At 41.4% G+C, this 23,177-nt stretch overlaps 1 protein-coding gene across 10 annotated transcripts in view; it reads left to right on the forward strand.

Annotated features, from left to right (window-relative positions):
- The window catches only part of TACC1 (transforming acidic coiled-coil containing protein 1), a 145,613-nt gene that overhangs the window by 100,724 nt on the left and 21,712 nt on the right, over positions 1 to 23,177 (forward strand). For 5 of the 10 annotated variants that reach the window (XM_043983874.1, XM_043983875.1, XM_043983870.1 and 2 more), the window contains 5 exons: positions 6,554 to 7,703; positions 10,383 to 10,418; positions 11,651 to 11,711; positions 13,175 to 13,382; positions 19,707 to 19,759. In XM_043983874.1, coding sequence (XP_043839809.1) covers positions 6,724 to 7,703; positions 10,383 to 10,418; positions 11,651 to 11,711; positions 13,175 to 13,382; positions 19,707 to 19,759 — 1,338 coding nt within the window. In that variant the 5' untranslated portion in view covers positions 6,554 to 6,723. The remainder of the gene's footprint in view (positions 1 to 6,553; positions 7,704 to 10,382; positions 10,419 to 11,650; positions 11,712 to 13,174; positions 13,383 to 19,706; positions 19,760 to 23,177) is intronic. The other 5 variants (XM_043983869.1, XM_043983868.1, XM_043983872.1 and 2 more) reach the window with 5 other exon arrangements.

Consider the following 23,177-nt stretch of genomic DNA (forward strand, 5'->3'; position numbering starts at 1 on the left):
TTGGGTTTGGGTGCCTTGCATAATGCTGTTTTCAGACCTTTAAAAAGAGTTTCCAGCTGCCAAGTAGGAGGCTTTTAAATCTTCCTGGAAATTGGGGGTGAGAGAAGAATAGCAAAGCTGAGCCTTTTCTGTCTTTTTGTATTCTTACTAAACCAGCGTCTGCTGTGTGATGCTTGGATGTCATTCAGGTGTATTGAAGGGAAGGATTTGGAATCAGAACCAGGATTCCTAACCCAGCTGCTGGACTGCATTCCCTGTGTGAATGATTCAATCATTTCTTTTCTCTGGCCCTCAATTTCTTCCTTTGTAAGATGAAGGCTGTACAGAGTAGTTAGCTTCTTGCCCTCCCTTCTGGCCCTTGACATACCTGGATGCATCAAATTTGTGATTTGTCACGGGAAGACAGGTGGTATGGGTCCTTAGGTATTCTTCTTTTATTTATTTATTTATTTTTTGTTTGTTTTTTGTTTTTTTTGCGGGGCAATGGGGCTTAAGTGACTTGCCCAAGGTCACACGGCTAGTAAGTGTCAAGTGTCTGAGGCCGGATTTGAACTCAGGAACTCCTGAATCCAGGGCCGGTGCTTTATCCACTGCGCCACCTAGCCGCCAGGTATTCTTCTTTAAAGAATCACAACTCTCATACGTAATCCAATTAGAATAAAATCATCTTTTATTTGGGCCCAATCCTAGAAATACTAACAGGTAGAGTCAGTAAAGGTATACTTAAATACCTGAGTGAGTTTTAGGTAATACAAACAATTTAACTTTTATTTTCTTTTAAATTAATGGTGAATTCTGTAAGCTAAACAGCTCTCTCTTTCTTTACTATCCTTTTCTCTTACTTTTCACAAGCTAATTTTTCTAGGGAACTCCAGGGGAAAAGGGCCTCAGCCATCTCTGGATGAGCGCTGTGGATGTGTGCCTACTAACACATTATATTGTTATGTTACATATTTCACAGCCTGCTTCCCATTTGATCTCATTTGAGTCTCCCAACAACCCAGGGAGGTAGATTGTACAAATATGAGGAAATGGCGAGTGAGAAATTCAGTGATTCATCTAAAGAATAACATAGTTTAAGTGGTAGAGCAAAGATTCAAAACCAGGTCTGTTGACTCCAGGTCTAGCTGAAACCATGCAAGCAATGGATAATATCAGTCTTTGCCAAATTATAGCGTTAGTAACTGGCTTTCTGCCTCTGCCCAGGAGATGGATGTAGCCTGAGTGGAGAGGGGCAAATGGGAGTTTCATTGGCATCAGATGGAACACCCTAGGGTTTTTGTTTTTAAATATCTTGTGGTAGGAAGGCATGTTTTTATCATGGAAATTTGTATATTTCTTCCAAATGCTTTCTTTCTAGAGAACGCTTCCTTTCATAAAAATGTCTGTATGATAAAGATCAATGTATAAGCCCCTGGAACTAGCTCTCTCATCTAGCTCACTTCCTCTCAGAATTTAGGAATGGAGAAAGGGGATTATTGAAGAAGCTCTAGAGGCTCCTTCCCCACCCTCATTCTCCATAGCTTGTAGGTATCTGTAGACTTGGTGAGCAGGAACTCTCCCTAAAGTCAGGGTGCCCTGAAGGCTAGATCATTCCACTAGATTATCACCCCAACACTCAACCCCCAGTACTCTGAACATCTACTTAGCTTTACCTTCAGGGAGACACATACTTTAGCCAGGGGTGGGGTCCATAAATTGTCTCCCAGTACTCACTTTGAAAGACCTTTTGCAGCCAGCCACTTTTTGTTGTTATTACTAAAGGCGCTTCTCCCTTGGACAAGTTTCTCAACTTCTCTGGGTCTTATTTCCTCTTATATAAAAAAAGGGGGCAGGACTGAATAATTTCTAAATTCCCCTCTGTCTTAATCTTTGATATCCTTTAAGCTATAGTCTTCTCCAAAGGCTTCTAATGGCTGGTTGTTTTTTCATTTTATTTTTTAAAATATATTTTCCACCTAGCTGCCCCATGATGTGAATTCTTATGTAGCTTGCATAAACTTAAACTCAAGAATTTTTTACTTCTGTACTGTTTTCTGACAAACTAAATAACACTGTGCTTCAGAGGAGTTGCTGTTATTATCATATTCTCTTTGTCCAGAATCTTCACCAGTTATCACAGATTGCATTCAAACAAACCAAAGCACCTATATTTCCCCTCTCCACCTCTTAAAGCAAATGTGTTTTTCAAAAGTTTTGAGCTTCCTGGCTCACATCTACATTTTCTCTCTTCCTTCCTGGCTTTATGGGCCTTGAATTTCAATAGTTCTGCAAGTGAAGTTATTAGTCACAGAAGATGCTTTTAACAGTTAAAATGCCAGATCAAATTAAGTAGGACAGTTGTTTAAATAAATTGGCCCCCTCTTCCTGAAAGCACATATTTATGACCTGTACAGAAGATTTTTATTTATTTTTTGGTTGTGATCTGTGATTCCATAGGAATAAAGAACTTAATGTGGAGAGGAACTCAGGAATTCATATTTAGAGTTATCTGGGACACTGAGATGTTAGGTGACTGACAGATATTCACTATCCTAGTATGTGTCAAAGTCAGGACTTAAATCCACGTCTTCCTGACTCTTAAGACCATCTTCCTCTTCCCTAAACCATAGTTCCTTTCTTTGAATGCCATAATCTTTGGAAATCCACAGCCATTATTGGTGGATTCTATTCCTATGACTTTTAATTGTACTGACTCATACTGACCTCTCTCAGGAGCTCCAGACTCAGCATCTCTTAACTGCTGATTGAACATTTTCACCTGGATGCCCTCCAATTTAATATGTTAAAAACAAAAATCATCTTTTCCTCCAAAATGTATCCTTTCAGAGTTTCCTGCTTCTTTTATTTTTATATATATTTATATATATTAATGAGCAAAAATCTTATTTTCTCCCTTCCACCCAGTTGGGAAAAAAAAAAGGAAAACAAAACCCTTGAAACAAATATACATAAGACTAAATAAATTCCTGAATTGGCCATGTCCAAACAGCACTTATCTCAGTCTGAACCGTGAATCCATCATCTCCCTGTGTAGGTAAATTGCTTAACCAGTACCATGGAATTGTGATTAGTCATTGTGTTAATCAGAGTTCTTGGGTCTTTTAAGGTTGTTTGAATTTACAGTGTTATGGAATATATTGTTCTGGTTCTGCTAATTTCACTCTGATCAATTCATAGAAGTCTTCCCATATTTCTCTGAATCTCCCCCTTTCATCATTTCTTATGGTACAAAAGCATTCCAGTACATTCATACACAATAATTTATTTAACTATTCCCCAGTTGATGGGCTCCTTCCAGTTCTTTATCACCACAAAAAGCTGCTACACACACACACACACACACACACACACACACACATCCTTTTCTTCTTGCTTTGATCTCTTTGGGATATATGAGTCTAGTAATGGGATTGCTGGACTAAATGGTATGAACAATTTAGTGACCATATGGGCGTAGTTCTAAATTGTTTTCCAAATTGGCTGGACCAGTCAGTTACAACTCCATCAACAGTATAGTGCATTAGCATCCCTGTTTTCTTGTAGTCCCTCCAATGTTTGTCATTGGCCCTTTTTGACCCAACTTTGTCAGTCTGGTGGGTATAAAGTAGAACCTTAATTTGAATTCTTAGTTAAGGATTTGTAGAATTTTTAATATGGCTATTGAAAGGTAGGATTTCCTCTTGCTTGATCATATCCTTTGAGCATTTATTGGTTGGAGAATCTCCCCTTTTGCTTTTGATGGCACCATAATTTCCTGGTCTCCCATGTTTAAAACTTACACTTAAACCTAATAAATTCCATCTGATATTTTTATCAACATTTTGGCCTATTTCCTCCCAGCTTTGTGTCATCTACTCATTTATAACCGTGTTAAATATGCCTTTAATTTAAGTCATTGATAAAAAATGTTAAAACAGCATGAAAGGGGCAGCTAGATGGCACAGTGGATAGAGCACTGGCCCTGGATTCAGGAGGACCTGAGTTCAAATCCAGCCTCAGACACTTGACAGTTACTAGCTGTGTGACCCTGGGCAAGTCACTTAACCCCAGTTGCCTCCCTCCCCCCCCCAAAAAAAAAAACAGCATGAAAGTAAGAACAGATCCCTAGGACACTCCACTAGAGACATGCTTTCAAGTTGATATTGAACCATGAATGACTGCTCTTTGAGTCTTATCGAAGAGTCAGAAGCATCAAGGCATGATCCAAATTACAGAAACCAGGGTAGACTATACAGCCTGAGATACCTTTCAGCTCTAAGAATCAGTGCTTCTGTGATGATCAAAAAAAGACATGATGAGGTTAATTTTATGCTGAGTTAGCAAAACAATGAATTCTTGTATCCTTGTATTTATCCTACATGGGAACTGGCTTCCAGCTCCAGGTAGGGGTTAAGTGGCTCCAGGAATGGAGACCAGACCTTGTAGGACCAGGGTTCTAGGTTGGTCATGTCATGACAATGGAAATTTGACCACCTTCTTCTATCCTGGTTTGAAAATTATTATTATTTTTTTAATTTATTTTTGCGGGGCAATGAGGGTTAAGTGACTTGCCCAGGGTCACACAGCTAGTAACTGTCAAGTGTCTGAGGCTGGATTTGAACTCAGGTCCTCCTGAATCCAGAGCCAGTGCTTTATCTGCTGTACTGCCTAGCTGCCCCCTCTACCCTGGTTTAATGAATTCCTCCTTTCTTAAGTATTTGGGAAGGAGATTGTGTCAAGGGTGGGTACATCTGACTGGAGGAATTTCAAGTTCTAGTCAGTGCTCAGCTTATAGTTTGATTTAAACTTCTTTGGGACCACAGGAGGTATTGGAATTTGGAATAGAGGCCTTTTCTCAAATTGAAAGCATGAGTTTCCTAGATAAGAGAAACTTTCATTTATACACTGCTTTGCAGATTTTACAACACATTCACTTCAAAAGCTGATAAAGTAAGCAGTGTATTATCACTATTTTATACATTCATTAACTGAGAGATATTAATTTAGCCCCCTCTTATACAGTTAGTGCCATGTACTTGAATTGGAACCCAGAACTCCAAATCCAGTCTACCTTGCCTCTCAAAATTCGACCCCACATCTCAATTAAGAATTATTATATGTTCATTTAAGAAAGAGATCTCCCATACTTAGAAAGATGTTAATAAGTTAATAGGTATTTAAACCCTTTAAGGATGTCTTCCGTAGTGATGGCCAAGCCAACATTTGAGAAGGAAGAGCACAGTATCCAGGAATAAAGTTTAGTCCCTTTTTTTTTTTTTAATTTTAAAATTTTTTTGGTGAGGCAAGTGGGGTTAAGTGACTTGCCCAAGGTCACACAGCTAGTAAGTGTTAAGTGTCCAAAGCGAGATTTGAACTTAGGTACTCCTGAATCCAGGGCTGGTGCTCTATCCACTGCGCCATCTAGCTGCCCCAGTCCCTTCTGAAAATGCTTTTGGATAGGAAAAGTTCACAGTGCCACCTCTTTACCCAGCCTTGGCTTACATGCTGCTCCCTCTTCATGACTGAAAATGTTGTGCTGGCTATAGTAACTGAGTGCCTTCCTTCAGTTGATACCATATCAGAATAGACAACATTACCTTAATGAAGGCCAGCAAAAATGGGGTTTGACTTTTATGTCAATTATCACCAAAAAGTAAGGCCTACGTACCAGCCTGTTACCCTGACCTAGCTCAGAGAAGACATCCTAAAATAAAAATAGAATTCATCAGGTACACTGAAATATAGATCAATATTTCTTGTTTGTGCTCTTGTTATTGACTCTCCTCTCCTCCCGGTCCCCAACATCATTTTGATCTGTTTCCTTAACTTTACTGGGATGTTTAGATTGCAAAGGGCAGCCAGTGTGCTTTTGAGTTTTTGAAACTTCCATTATTTCTGAGCTGACATGTAGAATGTGGGATGAGAAAGTAGGTAGAGCATGTAATGCTGGTGTTTTTTAACATCTATTATTCCAAATCTGCTCAGACAAAACTTGATGACCCTAAAAATCTCAAGCAGTTCCTGCAAACTGTCTCTGACAGTTATGTGCCTTTGGCTTCTTTAGGAGAACAAAGAATGTTTTTAAAGGACTTTGAGGGCTGGAGGAAATGCTCTCATTATGCTTGATGGTCTCTGCTGTTGAACCCTTCAGTGTACTTTCAAAACTTTTCCTTACTGTTCATATAGCTTGGGCATCATGACATGCTCCCTGTTATCCTTGGTACAGACCTGTTCATTCTAGAGCCACTCTGAGCTCTGCCTTAGGCAAAGGTTTGCTTAATTTCTCTGGGCTTCCTGTGCAAAAGAAGAAGGTAGGACTAGGTTCCAATCTAAGGGCCCTTCCAGCTGTGTCTCTAACCCTGCTATCCACATTCAGGGTGACATATGACAACCCCCATAACGTATGAGTCACCGCATAGGAATGTTCCAGACCTTCTTTCTGAAGGAAATCGAGGGGAGTGGGAGGTGGGGCCCGTCTCTTTTTATATGTGACACTTAGGTGCTACAAAAACCTGCTGATATCGGATTGCTGACACACATTTAAAAGGCTGCCCTTTGTATTTTGTTTTAGGACTGCAGGAATTTGATGAACAGCTGGTAGCAGAAGTGTCTGAAAAGCGTTTGCAGGAGGCATGTCCTGGGCCATCCGAGAATGAGGCACCACAACACCTCTTGGCCTCTCCGGCAGACAAGAATGCTGATCCAGAAGCTGACCTTGAAATCGGCCAAGTTTCCTCAGTGATGCCCTTGCCGTTAGATGCTAAGAAGTCCGAGGATATCCCAGCAGCTCTTGCCATTTCTGATCAGGATTTGTCCTCAAATGAATCAGCAGCCCAACAAGAAAACCCAGTGACAGAAGACAACATGGGACTGACTCGTGAGGCTTCCAGTGATGCTGAGTTGAAGGCCAAAACCCTGCCCCCAGAGCCTGTGTCCAGCAGAAGCAAGCTTAGGAAACCCAAACCAGTCTCCCTAAGGATGAGAACAACCGGAGGAGAAATCTCAGAAGCTGATACCGTTGTGGAGGACCACCCTGTCCCCAAAGCATCCTATCAGTTCAATCCAGATGAGCTTGATGAAAATACAAATCCTTTCATGCTAGGAGGTTCCAAGATTCCCAATTCTCCTCCTGCAGTGAAGCAGAGCTCAAGTTCTTACAATGGAGATGCCAGTGATTCAGGGGTAGAGCTGCTGGAGGAATCCAGGGGCTCACCTTTGAAACTGGAATTTGATTTCACAGATGGCACGGAGAGCACAGGAGTCAAGAAACCCATTCCTAGGAAACCTGCCCTTGGAAGCAGGAAGATGGTTAGCAAGCTGGCTCTCAGGGCACAGAAAGATGGAGTCAGTAAGCCAGCCATTGCCAAAGGTTCAGAAAAGCCTTCAGGCCTAGCAGATGAAGAAACTCCCCTCCAAAAAGCCTCCTCTAAACTGGAGCCCAATCAGTGGGAGGAGTCCAGCTTTAACCCCTTTGGGGGCAGCTCCACTTTGCAGAACTCCCCTCCCCTCCCAAAGGGGTCATATCACTTTGACCCAGATAACTTTGATGGCTCCATGGATCCCTTTAAGCCTACAAAGACCCTAAGCAACTGTGGGCCAGCTAACTTTTACTCCTCAGATGGTAATGAAGTTAATGAAATCTTAGAGTCTCAGCTGTATGAAGTACAGGGTGAGGAGCTGAAGAACGCTTCCCCCAAGAAGGCAAAGTCGCGTTTGATAACGTGAGTGAGGGTGTGTGCTGGGGTAGTTCTGTTCTTTGCTCTCTTTGGGGGGCCTGGCAGTCAGCTATAAATTTTGGTGTCTTTTTGACCCAGAGGTACAGAGGGCACACAGAGATGGAAGCTTGGAGCTTGAGCCTAGAGCTTTTGCTACTCTGCTTAATGTATCAGATTGGCTTATTGTATGGAGCAAGAGTCACCAGAGGTATTTTTGTAACTTACAGTTTTGTTTTTGAACCAGCGATAGTTCTATTTGAAAGTTTTTGTCCAGTATGTTTTATTTTGTTAAAAAAGACTTAAGAAGCAATACTGGTGATAGGCTTCCAACACCCTAGGTCACTTGGCTTAATATCTAGCATTGCAATAGTAGAACTGTGCTAGCACGACGTAGATGCATGCCTCAAATTAATAGCACAGGGGTCTTCCATAATGTGTAATTTTTGTAAGTGATTACAAGGTAATAGTTCAGAAAATGGATCAGTTAAATCTAGCCCAGAAGGATTTGCTATGTATGTTAGATTTTTTTTTTCTCTTACTGACTCTTGGGTCTCCTTTTCAAGTACCTTTTAAATTATTAGTCTCTAAATATGTAGTCCTAGGCTGTATCCATAGTCCAAATTCAAGAGTTAACAATTCAACGTTTTGTGCCTTTGCCCTGTTTCTCAGAGGTAGCATGCTGGACCCTTGAATTAAGAAATAGAAAGTGGATGACAGAATTAGAAATTAAGTGAGGAATCACTTCACATTGGTGTGTCTTGATGAGAAATTCGAATAGGGAAAACTGGATAGTAGGAAGTCTTTTCCTAGAAGTCTAAACCATTCAAAAGTCCCAGATCTTTCTGAATTAAACTTTCTTCAGTGAAGTAGCCAGATGCCCTGACTCTAGGCTAAAAGTCTATGAAATAGCTGTCTAGTTTCTTAGGTTCTCTTGTCACACTCTTTATGTTGAATGGTACAATAGACATTTCAGTGGACTTGGGAGACAGATGACCTCAGTTCAGTTCCTGATGCTGACATTTATTAGTTTTGTGATTGTGGATGGGTTGGGCAAGTTGTTTCCCCTGAATTCTAATTCTGTACTAATTTTCTTTTCTTTTCTTTCTTTCTTTTTTTTTTTAGTGAGGCAATTGGGGTTAAGTGACTTGCCCAGGGTCACCCAGCTAGTAAGTGTTAAGTGTCTGAGGCCGGATTTGACTCAGGTCCTCCTGAATCCAGGGCTGGTGCTCTATCCACTGCGCCACCTAGCTGCCCCTCTGTACTAATTTTCTCACCAAGGTCCTTGCAATGACCAAATGAAGTCATGTATGTAAAGTGCTTTTTGTTAAATGTCAGCGAGTACACCTGGGTTTCTCTAGTGCCTCTGTCATATATGTGACCTTGGGCAGGTCACTTAACCTTTTCAGGCACCACACAGTTCTCCAGTACTAGAAGTTACTGATGAGTTGATCTCCATGTGTGTATGTGTATACATACACATACACGTTGCAGGGAAGTAGTTAGTAAGCATTATTAATAGTTATTTTTATGCTGAAGAGGAGGAAAAATCGGGAGATATCTTCATTCTAGGCTCAGATTGAAGAGAGTGGTCAGTCAGAAGAGATCTATGCCAAAGTGAGAGAAATTTTCACAAAATTTTCCCATGTCCTTCTTACTCAGGAAGTCAAGATACACTTTTAGGTGGTGGGAAGTACTAGCCATTGTTTTCTTCCACTTAGTGGATCAGCTGCTTTTGATGAAAAGGCCTTTTGATTGGTTCTCCTGGCTGGTGGTCCTCCCTTCCAAGTCACTTAGTAGTCATTTCTTAGAAATCTGTTCTATTTAATAGTGTTCTTGGCATGTTCTGAAAGAGGAGGTGACGTGCTCTATGGATAATCATGGAGATTTCCAGTAGAGTAGACCCTTCCTCCATATACTGAGCAGTGACTAAATCTGGGTCCTTTGTGCTTATCTCAGTACAGTCTGCTAGAAAGATGGTCAACAAGACATTGGTGGTACTGGTTCTGATATCAGTAATCTCTGTGATAGTGGATGAGGGGACTTAACCTTGCAAAGCCTCCATTTTGTCCATCCATACTTGGACAGAGACCCCAATGCTATTTATGTCCTCACATACTTGGGCATACCTCACGGGGCTGTGAGTAAAGATCTTTGTAAACCAAAGAAGCCACACAGAAATAATAAGTTATACTCCTGACTCAGATTCTGACATTGGATAAGCTAGATGAAATTTTTATATTTTATATTTTGTGTGTCTGTTATTTAGGTTCAAATGTAAAGTTGGACTAGAGTGATAACATGTAACAGTGCTCTGTTCTTTCAAATACAGGGGGTCATTTGGAAATTCACTTTATTATTTACAAAGCTATCAGAATAACTTTAATACCTTTGCTAGACTTAGTTTTAGAGTGGACATCCTGATTTTTCTAACAGTGATCTGCGCAACACCCGACCTTGTTTCTGTAGAGTTGAGGTTTGTGGTAATCATTTATTCTCCAGTGTTAACTAACATCCATGAATCTGAGCATCCTTTATTTGTACCAGACATCACAGAGAGAATTGCATTCTTTTACATCTACCAAGCGAGAGAGAATATCCCAGTCTTTTTACATGATTTTTTTTCTCCATCTGTCTGTCTCTCTTTCCTGTCTCTGTTTTTTTATTTCTTATTTTTTGGTGCATCAGGACTACTGAACAAGTGAAATTTCTCTGTTTTCTGTTGTAAGTACTCTTCTGTGGTTTCTGTTGGTCCTGGGGTGGGTTGGCTCTCTTACCTGCTCCCACTGTCCTCCAGCAGCATGTTGGCTTCCGCCTCTGAGTTTAGTCCTTTGCATTTCAAACTCCACCTCATTAAAAAGCTGAGCCTTGCAATTGTCTGTATGTAAAGGAATGGAGACTGGCCTTCTAGCCTTAGCTGTGTGAGCTTGCTTCCATGGCATGGCACTTGTAACGTGTCCTGAAATCGGTAGAGATATCGGTCCAGAAAGCTTCTTAATCGCCCCTGAGCCAGAGAAGACAGCCATTGTTTGGCCAGCTCTCCTGCTACCTGACATTGGAAGTACGACTGGCCTTTATGTAGAGTCCTGGATTTTAGAAGTATGCATTTCTGCTGAATCAACTTAGCATCGCTCATAACTTCAGGCTGTCACTGAGGTAACCACGAGGCCTCTAGAGAAAGCAGAGCCCTGAAAATACAGATTTTGCACCTCAGTCAAGTATGTCCTGACTATTATGTATCTATTGGGTATATCATTTGAGAGAAATAAAAAGGTTTTTAAAAATCGGGTGCATCCTTTTCTTTCTGAAATAAAAATACAGAAGCATAATGAGATTGTCCAACAGCAAACTCCTGTGCTTTCTTAAAATAGCAAGCGCCCTATTAAATTGTTTTCTGTTTCCCCAGTGCTGGCTGTACACAGAACATGGTGTTCATCATCTGTCTTGTTATTAAATAGAATGCAAATGGTATTATATCAGGCTACTCTAATATTTTTGCTGGTATGCTATCTCTTGACTACAATTCTTCTTTGCTTAGTAAGTGAGAGACTAAGCTACATTTTCTTATTTAAGTAACTTCTGAGGAATTTGATAAACTGTAGTTTATATAGATAACTTGTTCAAGAGCCATGTTTCTGATCAACGTCAAAATCTCATGTGTTAGGAGCCGGAAAAACTAACTTCTCCAGGCCTGAAATTATAGTTTTAGAGAATGTACTGATGAAGTACAGTGTCCTCCAACCATTAGAGAGTTCAGACTTCAAAACTAGCTTGCCCTTTGCCTCTGGGAGACCAAGTAGACTTTGTCAGGCATTTTCCATCTCTGGTTTATTCGTAGACCTTTCTTTGTGCAGTCTCATCTGCTTTAGCCTGTGTCTGCTGCACACACTCTCTTCCCCACCCTGCACCCTAGAAACTAGGAATGTGATTCTAAATAGGCCTATTTTTCTTTGCAGGAGTGGCTGTAAAGGAAAGAAGTATGAAACTCAGTCACTTGCTTTGGATGTGTGTTCTCAGGTAGGTCTAAGTCTGTTACTTGTCAGTCCCACAGTGCATAAACTTTTTATTTGTGAATGAAGCCAGTAATTGCCAATTCCTCCCAACCCCACAATCACTCAAATCATGGAAGATGGACCCTAAAAACGATAGACAGTCATGCATAGGAAAATTTTATATAAACACATGTGTATGTGTGTGTATTTTTTTATGTATGTGGTGTATATTTATATACATTTTTCTAGGTAATTAAAGAAAATTCTTTTCAGACCTCCATCTCTCCCTTTTGCCACTCCCCGCATGGAGAAAGCAAGAAAACAAACCAGGAAAGGACATTCCATTTTAAGAATGGAATATTCTTTCCAATTTAATTGGTATATTTTGCAACTTGAATTTTTATGAGACAGTAGTTGGAGGTTGGAATGCAGAATATGCCCTTTCTCTCAAAATATCTGAGAAGATGACCTATAAATTCAAAGAATGTGAGCAAGACTATCAGCATGCTATATTCTACAGAAGTAGCATACATTACTCTAGGAATTACAGAATTAGAAGAGACTTCAGAAGCTAGTTCATTCAACCCACATATGAAAAACAATCTTATTAAGCAGGGTGATTACCTAGCCTTTGCTTAAAGATGTCCATTGAGGGACAAAATACTACTTCCAAAGGCAGCCTAGTCCTCTTGAAAGGTGGGAAGGGCAAGGGGGGGGGGGAGGAGAGGAGAGAGAGAGAGAGAGAGAGAGAGAGCGTGAGAGAGAGCGAGAGCGAGAGCGTGTGGTGTAAATATTCTGAAACTAATGTGATGTAAAACAAATGGCATTAATTACTTATAAATTGAAGAGCAACTCCTGGGCTATGTTGATAAAGAGAGTTTTCTCACTGGGAATTCCCTACATCAGTGAAATTACTCAGCTGTTGTAAAAAAAAAAATGTCTTTATATCAAATGACATAACATAAAGCACTTTGTAACCTTAAAGTGCAATATAAATTCTAGTTATTACATTTTTAAAAATCTGATTAACTGATGTTTCCGTTACTTGACATATCTACAAAGGGTAATAAATGGGAAGACTCAAATTAGGTATAGGGAGACTGTCTTTCAATAAGCATGTATAAAGCATTCACCATGAGGTGCCAGGAACTATGCAAAGCACTGTATCAGCAGGGACGATTTGCACCAGAAAAATGACCTAAAAGACATAATCAAGGACAGGTATGACGGACTGGAAAAGAGGAGGTGGGCAGATCATGTAGGGGAGAGTAAGGGACAACAGATTTGCTACCCACCAGGACTTGGAATTTCAGGAAGGTCTCCAATGTATGGAGTAGGTCCTATATAGAGTGTGAGATGCTTAGTACACCATGATCCTCCCTGGGTGAGGAAGACCCATAGTGTGTATATTATTCTTCTGAATGGATCCATCTGAGTCTTCCTCTACAATCAGATCAGCATTGGCTAAGCATCTGTTTCTTTCTATAGGATAAAGGAGCAATTATCTCCCAGATGCCAGACATTTCAAATAGGGATGGCCATGCCACTGACGAAGAGAAATTGGCTTCTACATCATCCAGCCAGAAACCATCTGAGACAGAGGTGAAAGGTGAGCCAGAGGACGACCTGGAGTACTTTGAATGTTCCAATGTTCCCGTGTCTGCCATAAATCATGCGTTTTCATCCTCAGAAGCAGGTACGGGAGCATATCTTCTATCGCATATATTTAATGAGTTAGAGCTTTCTGAAAGCCTGATATGGTTAGCTGCCTCATGAGAAGGTTAGAAGAGTTGGAATCATTGAACCAAATGGGGGTGAGGGAAGAGACAACAGGAACGGAGGACCTGGGCCAACTCTTTTCCCTGGACTCTTTTTATCTCAAAGAAGAGGGCTTGGAATCTCACAATTGGAAGAGGCATCAGAAAGCCTGTGGACTCAGCCCCCCATAAGGCATGGATCCCTTTTATAAGATGCCAAACATTGATGATGATCATCCAGCTTCTGCTTCTAGACCTCCAGTGATGGATGAGGAGCTCACAGACTCCTGAGCTTGTCCGCTCTACCATGGGAGGGCTCTGATTTTTAGAGCTAAAAGTTTTCCTAAATTTTAGAATCATAACTAGGATAAGGCAACAACTACAGCTTCTTCGTCCTATGTCCCCAAATTTGTAGGGTGCTGAAAAGTATTTGCAGCATAGACACAATCTGGCTTAGCTTTTTCTTTTTTTTTTTTTTTTTTCCCAAGGCAATGAGGGTTAAGTGACTTGCCCAGGGTAACAGAACTAGTAAGTGTCAAGTGTCTGAGGCCGGATTGACACTAGTAAGTGTCAAGTGTCTCAGGTCCTCCTGAATCCAGGGCTGGTGCTACTGCACTACCTAGCTGTCCCCCTGGCTTAGCTTATTTACTTGCCCCAGCCCCAAGTGAGCTTTCTCCCTTCCTGCTACCCTGTCCTTTTTGCATCCCCCATCCCACCATTATCCTAGGTTTTTGTCAAGAGGAGAAAGACAGAAAATATCATGCACCAAACAGGTGTCAGTCCTTGTAGGGGTAGTGGTAAGACCTGAGTGGTCGAGGAAGAGGGAGATCCCTTCCCTATCTTACATCACTTCCCATACACCTGCATGGGCAATCCTGGTAATCCCATCATCACTTCATGCACGTGTTGGGTGAGACCCAAACTCAGGTAGAGGATATTAAAGGGATGGGACCTTCAGCCAAAGTGTATGTGTTGGCAGCAGGTCTGAGTTTATGATCTTCCCTTGCTGACATTAATGGTCATGCCCACTCAGGAGTCAACCAGAAGGGAAGGGGAAGAGCCCCTCTCCCCGCCCACTTTGTATATTAATTGGGAGGGGCTAACAAAAGGTCATGGCACCCTCTCAGGTACCCCACCAACCTCGTACTACCTAAGGTACATTGCTACTATAACTATTAGATGTCTTCCTGCAGCTCTTGGTCTTGGTTCTACCCTCTAGGGCTAAACCATAACAAGTCTAATCATTCTTCCACTTAATGATTCTTTAAAGGGGCAGCTAGGTGGCATAGTAGATAGAGCACTGGCCCTGGAGTCAGGAGGATTGGAGTTCAAATCTAGCTTCAAACACTAGCTTTGTGACCCTGGGCAAGTCACTTTACCCTGATTGCCTTCTAAAACAAAAATAAATAACCCTTCAAAGATCTGAAGACAGAAATCATGTCATCCTACTTTCTTCCCACTTTTTCCCTTCTCTGGAGTAATTTCTCTAGTTGATTCTCATTTGTAACAGTCATCACTTCTCCTTCCTGGTTTCATTTCTTTGGAAATAATTTCTTTGTCCAGGTCTTAAAATGCAGGATCCAGAATTGGATGTAATCAGATTTCAGACCAAGGACCCATGACCTCTTTTGTTTTGGACACTATGCTCCTTTTACTATTGCCTGAGATCACATTAGTTTATTTGGCTGCCTTATCATATTACTGATTCGTTTTCAGGCTTATGTCCTGTCAAAGCTCCCACATCTTTTTCATGTAAACTTTAATGCAGCCAAGTCTTCATCATACTTTACTTGTGTGGTTGATTTTTTTTTTTTTTTAGTTCAACTGCCAGACTATTTACATTTCCCTCTTATGTTTGATCTTATTTGAATTGACCCACCCTTGCAAGCCTTCAAGAGATACTGTTTTTTTAATCCAATTCTGACATCCAGTATATTTGCTTGACCATCCCAAATTCATAACATCTTCAGATTATATCATTCTTGGTAGAGGGAAATAGAAGCAAATTAAGAATTGAAGAGTTGGAGCTGTTCAACCCTGGACATCTTAATTGTTTCCAACATAGGCCTGCCATCGATGCCCTCATCCAAGCTGTTGATGAAATATTAAACAAAACAGGGCCAAGAAACTTTCTCCAGATTGATACTTATTCATTAATTTTGGATTGTGTCTTTTAACCAGTTGCTAACTAGGACCTTCCAAATTAGATTATCATCAGTTCACATCTTGTCTGTTAGTATATTTAAGAGAGTTTGTCGGGGCAGCTAGGTGGCGCAGTGGATAGAGCACCGGCCCTGGATTCAGGAGGACCTGAGTTAAAATGCAGCCTCAGACACTTAACACTTACTAGCTGTGTGACCCTGGGCAAGTCACTTAACCCCAATTGCCCCACCAATAAAAAAAAGAGAGAGAGAGTTTGTCAAGGTATTTGCTGAAATCCAAGTCCCTTCTTCATGTCATTGATAGACCAGTTAATATGTCTATCAAAAAAGGAAGTGAAATTAATCCAGTATGACTTGTTCTTAATGCACCAGTACTGACTCAGGATGGTTGTTGTTTCCCTTTCTAAATGCTACCAGACACCCCTTTATTAATCCACTCTAGTATTTTTCTAGCGATTGCCATTGAGGAGTTCCCTAGCCTGCATATACCCTGAAGAGTGTGTTTTCCTTATTTTTAATAGATGAGGGAATATTCACCTATTTCTACTCCATAAAAAAAACTCTCCTGGTTTCCTCAGATCTTTTGTACCCTAAAATGTAATTTGTCCGGGCCAAGTTGCTTGAATATTTGGGGGGGAGGGTCAAGGCAATGCGTGACTTGCCCAGAGTCACACAGCTAATAAGTGTCAAGTGTCTGAGATCAGATTTGAACTCAGGTCCTCCTCAATCTAGGGCTGGTGTTTTATCCACTGTGCCACCTAGTTGCCCTACCTCATGTAGTTTTTTGGGTTTTTTTGTTTTTGTTTTTAGGAGGCAATGAGGGTTAAGTGACTTGCCCAGAATCACACAGCTAGTAAGTGTCAAGTGTCTGAAACTGGATTTGAACTCAGGTCCTCCTGAATCCAGGACCAGTGCTTTATCCACTGCACCACCTAGCTGCCCCTACCTCATGTAGTTTTAAACTTTAATTGAGATAGTTCTATTTCTCTGTGTTAACCAACTTCACATCCATGCAGAGCAAGGGTCTTATCCTTTCTGTTTCCCCCTTCTTATTTCCCAGTATAACTAAGTTTTTTTTAATTTTTCCCTTATCCATTTCAGCTGTATGAGACATTGCCTTTCCTCACAGCATCCCTTCCAGCTCGCTCTTTTTAGTGTTTATTCTCAGTCAACTGCCCTTGCCTACACTGTATAAGTGTCCCTTTAAAAGCTAAGCTTACTAATGGGAGGTCTCATTTGCCTCCTTGGGAAAGCTGCTAGTTCAGTTACCTTCTTTTTGTGTATTGGCATATAAACATCTGGACCTCCATGTGGGTGTCGGAGGGGGCAGGTATGACCGAATTCTTAGGCTTCTATAAATAGTCATGCTTTCAGGCTTTGGAGAACCACATTGTCCCCTGAATCTTGAAACTTGTACCTTAGAGATCCAGTATAAAATCTAAGACTCTCCTTTTGTTTGTGCACTACAGAAAACACAGTAAGCTTGAGTCATTCATTACTTGTTGGCTATTTAAAGTTACTAGGACAATTCTGCATTCCATTTCTCAGATGAGGTTTGGAACTGTTCTTTAATATACTAAAATAAGCATTATAAATCACATTTCCTACTTGACAACATAACTTTGCTTTGGAAATTTTATGCCCACATATGGGTAGGTATTGGATAAATATATTATTTCTTCCTATGAATAGAGGTAGCTTTGACCCAGTGGATAGACCTGGAAGGCTCAGGACATGTGAGTCCCGTGTATGTTCCAGATGACTTTCCAAAACTAAGGGTTGCTTAGAAGGTGCCTGCCTTCATTGGAGGGTTTCCTTTAACCAACCAAATCACAGGTGCAGACCTTGTCCTTATTCATGAATAGGTAGATAAATAGGTTAGCTATGAAGTACTCATGAAAAAGCCTAGGAAGCTGGGGCCGCTAGGTGACGCAGTAGATAAGCACTAGCCCTGGAGTCAGGAGGACCTGAGTTCAGATATGGCCTCAGACACTTGACACTCACTAGTTGTGTGACACTATACAAGTTACTTAACCCCAATTGCCTCACCAGAAACAAACAAACAAACAAAAAACTAGGAAGGCCTGAAGCAGTTGGGTCAGTTTTCTGTGGAGGATTTGTGGGAAGGCTTGGACAACAGTCACAGGCCTGCAGCAGCACTGAGTGTCCCAAAAGTCTTAGTGCTGCTGTAAGCCTTACTAACTTTATTATATTAAGCTTTAATAGCTTAAAACTTTTGGTACACCTGGGTATCCACACAGACTTCAGTGGCTCTGATTTCTAGACAGAGGACTGACAGGCATTTGTGGCATATATGCAGAGAGGGCAGGCTTTTGAATCCAGAAGACCAGAGCTCCACTTCCTCTCACTCAGTGTCTCAGTGCCCTGGGCTACATTGTTCTGCCCGTGTTATCTATTTCCTAGCTAGAGAGACACTTCTTTCAAGATCAGCCAGATCCACATTACTACTGGAGGCCTGGCTAGGTCAAAAAAAATCGCCCAGACTTGCTGATAAAATAATATTTATCCCTCCCTTCTTGGGCTTGTCAGGTTTTGATGCTGTGAACACTTGAGATGTACCTACCCTGACCAACACTAGGTGGCAGCCTTGCCTCTCCCCACTGTAGGTGCTCCTAAGGGCTCTTGGCTAAGGACCCAACCCATTTCTTCCTTAGACTTTCTTTTCATACCCAGTAGTAGCAGGATTGTACAATAGGCAACAGCTAAATTTTCTGCCTTTTTTTTTTTTTTTTTTGGAAATTTTACAGAAATGTTTTGTATTTACTTAGCCCAAGTTTCCTCTTTTTCTTCTTCTCCCAGACAGCCATATAACATTTTTTTAATAAAAAGATAAAGAGCAAAGCTGATTAACACAAAAAAGAATGGACAATACAGACTGTTCTCCTTTTTATACAAATTTAACTTTATGTGAAGAATTCTGAAAGAAATCTGCATCCCAAAAAACCACCTTTGTTAACTTTACTGTATTAGTATTGTGCTCTCTCTGGCCCTGGGCTCTGAGCTCCGTGACTTCCCAGCCACCACAAACTCCCCCAAATTTTAAAAAAAGAAAAGAAAAAGAAAACGACCTCCCAAGTGAAAGCAGAAGAACAGACTGCAGAGAGACTGCCACCAAGGACTGGGGGCTTGGCTTAAGACCTCCATGCACTGCTCTGAAGACCCACCCAAGTGTCTAGTCCACCCCCACCCATGTCTGTCTTCCATAGGTTCATGCTTGTATACTGCTCATCACTTGTCCTTGGCTCACACATGTCATCTGTCCTCTTCTGTCTGTGTCAGTGCCCAACCCCCATGTGTCCAGCCCCAACCCCTGTGTGCTCCTCCTCTTGCTCTCTCTTCTCTGTCCCCTACTCCCATGTATCCTTTAACAGTGGGCTGGCCTCCTCCCTCCGTAGTACATGGCTCCTTTCCTGCTTCCCTCCCTTTCCCACATCCCAGAACTAATTTGCATTACATTAAAATTGTTTCCTGTAGAGATTTGCTGAATCATCCGTTGATGTAAAGTGACAGCTGTCTATATGTTCAATGCTGTACATTTGTGGACACATAGACCCTCCTTCCTCCAACCTGTAAAAGTAGTGGGAGAAGGTAGCAACTACTCGGTTATAAATCCACCCTTTTTATTTTATATTGTATCAAGAATCCTTCTAAAGCAGGAGTTCTTCAACTTTTATGTATCATGAACCCCTTTAGTAATCTGGAGGAGTATATGGGGTCCTTAGACTTTTTAGATGCATCAAATCTACTGGATTACAAAAAAAATGTTATGCTGAAATGTAGTTACCAGTTTTTAAAAAATACGATTTCACAGGCCTCATGTTAAGAACTCCTGGTTTTTGGTTTTTTTTTTTTTTAGTGAGGCAATTAGGGTTAAGTGACTTGCCCAGGGTCACACAGCTAGTAAGTGTTAAGTGTCTGAGGCTGGATTTGAACTCAGGTACCCCTGACTCCAGGGCTGGTGCTCTATCCACTGTGCCACCTAGCTGCCCCAAGAACTCCTGTTTTAAAGGCAATTCTCCTTAAAGATGGAAAGGATAGATCCCATGAAACCCTTCTAACAGTGATTTTCTGTGTTTTTAGGCTTAGAAAAGGATACCTGTCAGAAGATGGAGAAGGATGGATCCAGTGCACCGGTATGTTCAGAATCATGCTTTGGCATGACCTGATGTTGGGCTTTCAGAAAGTAAGGGGGCCAGAGAGGGGTCTTCAACCAACTTATCTTTTTTTCCTGATTGAAGGCAGAAAGACTGGTCTGGGAGTAGCTTTCAGAGGTGGTCATGCTTAGGCAGGTAGGGCAGATAAAAATTCCTTCTGATAGATAGGTACATAGTCCTCTTAGACCTAGATAGCATGTGACCTCTTGATGAGTGATAACCCTCATGTTTAGGACATCCCCTCTAAGAAAGCAGTGGGGGCCCCACCCCTCCCTCCCCCATAACACCTTGATGGAGAAAAAGCACTGCCATAGCCACCCCTGTTATTCACAATTAAGTAGTAGGTGGAGATCTCATTATCACTTATTCCTAAATTGAAACCTGAAAGAGACTTCAGAGACTGTCTTGTCTAACTCCTTAATTCTGTAACTGAGGAAAACAAATTAAGCCGTTTTCCCAAATTCACACAGGTAAATTGGCTGATCTGGGATTTTGAACCATGACTTCAAATTCCATGTTTCTCCCTGGACCACACTTATGTCCCTCATAAATGAGTCAAGTCTGTCATCAGCTACCTACCTTCACTAATTGGTTTCATTAATGGGAATAATTAACAATTAGAGAAAGCAGAACAACAGAATTTTCAGCAAAAGGCTGGACTTCAGTATGTATCTTTTTTTGTGTGTGTGTGAGGCAGTTGGGGTTAAGTGACTTGCCAAGGGTGACACAGCTAGTAAGTGTTAAGTGTCTGAGGCTGGACTTGAACTCAGGTACTCCTGACTCCAGGGCCTGTGCTCTATCCACTGTACCACCTAGCTACCCCTTCAGTATGTATCTTTGCCATTATCCCTAGGAACATAAAGAGACAACCCCATCTCTTCTAGCGACTGATATAAGTGGTCCTAATAACATTGGTCACAAGTCAATTTCCTAGTGTTTTTTTGTTTGTTTTTTTGTTTTGTTTTTTGCGGGGCATTGGGAGTTAAGTGACTTGCCCAGGGTCACACAGCTAGTAAGTGTCAAGTGACCGGATTTGAACTCAGGTACTCCTCACTCCAGGGCTGGTGCTTTATCCACTGTGCCACCCAGCTGTCCAATTTCCTAGAATGTTTTGTTTTTGTTTTTGTTTTTAGTGAGGCAATTGGGGTTAAGTGACTTGCCCCCAGGGTCACACAGCTGTTAAGTGTTAAGTGTCTGGATTTGAACTCAGATCCTTCTGAATCCAGGGCCGGTGCTCTATCCACTGTACCACCTAGCTGCCCTCCTAGAGTGTTTTAAAGTCAATTACAAATTATTAAATTTAGAACTGGAGAGTAAATTAGGAGACTGGCTCATCTCCCTCTTCGGTAGCTGAGAAAACCCAAGTTTTCTTATTCTTCCTTCTGCTGATTGTGCCATGTTGTCTCTTAAGCCTAAGTGACTTGCCCATGGTTACACAGATAGTAGGTAGCAAAGTATCTTGGTTATACACATATTTCATGGATTTTTCTTGTAGAATAGCTCTTTTGCACAAGTACAATTCCCAAAGGATGCCACTCCTAGAGTTATGGGGGACCTGTTCTATCTTCCCTTAGTGTGAATGGTCAAAGTTCCTTGTTGTGTGCCACAATACAGATTGTTTCATTCTTTTCATTTGTATCTCTAGTGCCTAGAACATAGTAGGCACTTAATAAATGCTTATTTATTTCTTAATTGGTTCAGGACAAAGTTGGCTTATCATATATGGTCCCTCTGGAATAAGATCTCAGAAAGACTGGCTTATTTATATGGAGAATGTACTGGACTTAATGGTAGATGACTTGGGTTCAAATCTTAGCTCTGATATTTATTTGCTGAGTGAACTATAGGCAAGTCACTTAACCTCAATGAGCCTGTTTACCCATCTGTAAAACGATAATCATAAACTTGCACTAGCTACTTCATGTGGTTATTATGAGGAAAATATATTGTAAGCTTTAAATCACTGTAAATGTGTAAGTGGTTGTTTCTTTTTTTTTTTTTTTTTTTTTAGTGAGGCAATTGGGGTTAGGTGACTTGCCCAGGGTCACACAGCTAGTAAGTGTTAAGTGTCTGTGGTCAGATTTGAACTCAGGTACTCCTGACTCCAGGGCTGGTGCTCTATCCATTGCGCCACCTAGCTGCCCCTGGTTGTTTCTTTTATGCATTCACACTGGCCTACATCTGCTGTTGAGGGTCAGCAGCCCTGACTGAAGACCAATAGAGAACCATAGCTTTGCTTTTTTCTAATTGACTGTGTTTGAATTGTAATATGAATAATAGCTGCTCCCTTGATGAGCAGAGCCATTGGTGAATGTAGCTTTAGGACATTTGTCTGAGCTGGAATGGTGTGAAGCAAAAACCACTTTTACTTAACAATAGGCAGAAATAGCATGAGGGAACCAGCTACCTGTGGCATGTAGGACACGCATTGGACAAATCCAGAGGAGGAATTAGCCATATCAGAGAAAATTGCCAAGATGCCGCCATCTCCCTAACAAGTTCATACAGAATGAAACCCACCATGACGTGCAACTGGGTTGGCAGGGGAGGTTGGCCAGAGGCCAACATCTTTTATTAGGATCATCATCACCACCACCATCATCAGTGTAGTGCTTTAAGGGTTGTCAAGTGCTTTCCTCCCAAGGATCCTCTGAAGTAGTGAGTGCGGATTATCACTGTGCCCATTTTAGAGGTCATTGAATCGTAGGTCAGAGTTGGGAAGGACCTCAGCCCATCTAGATGAGCCTGGGCCTGAGAAAGAATCTCCTCCAAAGCATAATATGCTTTGACACAGGTCATCCATCTCTAACTAAAGATGTCCTATGAAAAAGAAGAGAATGAGTCTGATCCTTTTTTCCATATGCCATTGCTTTAAATACTTTTAAAACAGCTGCTATCTCTCCCCTAGGGCCTTTCTAGCCTGTCTGTACCCATTTCCTTAGGCTGATCTTCATGTGCCATGACCTGATGCCTTCTGCCATTCACAGTGCCCTTACCCGAAAGTTTTAATTTTATCAGCATCCTTCCTCAACGGTGGCCCTGGGGAAGTCTGTTAGAAACCCCAGAGCCCTACGGAGACACAAGCGATCATTATTCCCATCTCACTATTGTCATATACATTGGGAGATCATTAAGGGTAAGGGGTGGGAAGGGACTTAAGTACTGGGCCCTGTTAATGAGCAAAACCGGGAGAGACCAAGGTTGACTGGTCAAATTAAAGGGAATTACAACATTTCTTACTTTACAGGATGGCCATGCGCCAAAAGAGTTGGTTGAGAAGGCGTGCAACCCCCTCCCCCCCCCCCCTCAATTTTTTTGTTTGTTTTCTGAGGAAGCTGAGGCTCTAAAAAGTTAAATAATTTGCCTGTGGACTTAGAGCTACCCTTTGTCCAAGACG

The sequence above is a fragment of the Dromiciops gliroides genome, chromosome 2 (genome assembly GCF_019393635.1).
Source record: "Dromiciops gliroides isolate mDroGli1 chromosome 2, mDroGli1.pri, whole genome shotgun sequence".
NCBI classification, from domain to species: Eukaryota; Metazoa; Chordata; class Mammalia; order Microbiotheria; family Microbiotheriidae; genus Dromiciops; species Dromiciops gliroides.